The 356-nt window shown below is 63.5% G+C and overlaps 1 protein-coding gene across 1 annotated transcript in view; it reads left to right on the top strand.

Annotated features, from left to right (window-relative positions):
- The window catches only part of UNC93B1 (unc-93 homolog B1 (C. elegans)), a gene marked incomplete at its 5' end in the record, with an annotated part of 1,276 nt that overhangs the window by 324 nt on the left and 596 nt on the right, over positions 1–356 (top strand). The window contains one exon of the mRNA XM_010152069.1: positions 1–180. This exon is cut by the window's left edge and continues 35 nt beyond it. Within this exon, the coding sequence (XP_010150371.1) occupies positions 1–180 (180 nt within the window). The remainder of the gene's footprint in view (positions 181–356) is intronic.

Below are 356 nucleotides of genomic sequence, written 5' to 3' on the forward strand. Positions count from 1 at the left end.
GCATGCTGCGCCTGCAGCGGCAGATCCCGCTGCTGGCCGGAGCTCTCATCCACGCCGCTCTCCTCCTGACTCTCTTCTTCTGGGCACCTGTGCCCCGGTACCTGAACCAGGCAGCTCTGCTCTACACCATAGCTGTGCTCTGGGGCGCAGGGAGTGCCCTCAACAAGACCAGCATCAGCAGTGAGTACCGGGAAGGTCCTTAGCACAGTCAGGTTGTCCCCAGCTCCACGACACATCCTCTCCTCGTGACCCTGGCACTGCAACCCGGGGGTCTCCAGCCCCTTGGACCCGCTCGCAAGGCGCAGGACAGACCCACTGCGGCTGGGTCATATTTAGTGCCCCGGGAGATGACACCA

The sequence above is a fragment of the Eurypyga helias genome, unplaced genomic scaffold (assembly GCF_000690775.1).
Source record: "Eurypyga helias isolate BGI_N326 unplaced genomic scaffold, ASM69077v1 scaffold45075, whole genome shotgun sequence".
NCBI lineage: Eukaryota > Metazoa > Chordata > Aves > Eurypygiformes > Eurypygidae > Eurypyga > Eurypyga helias.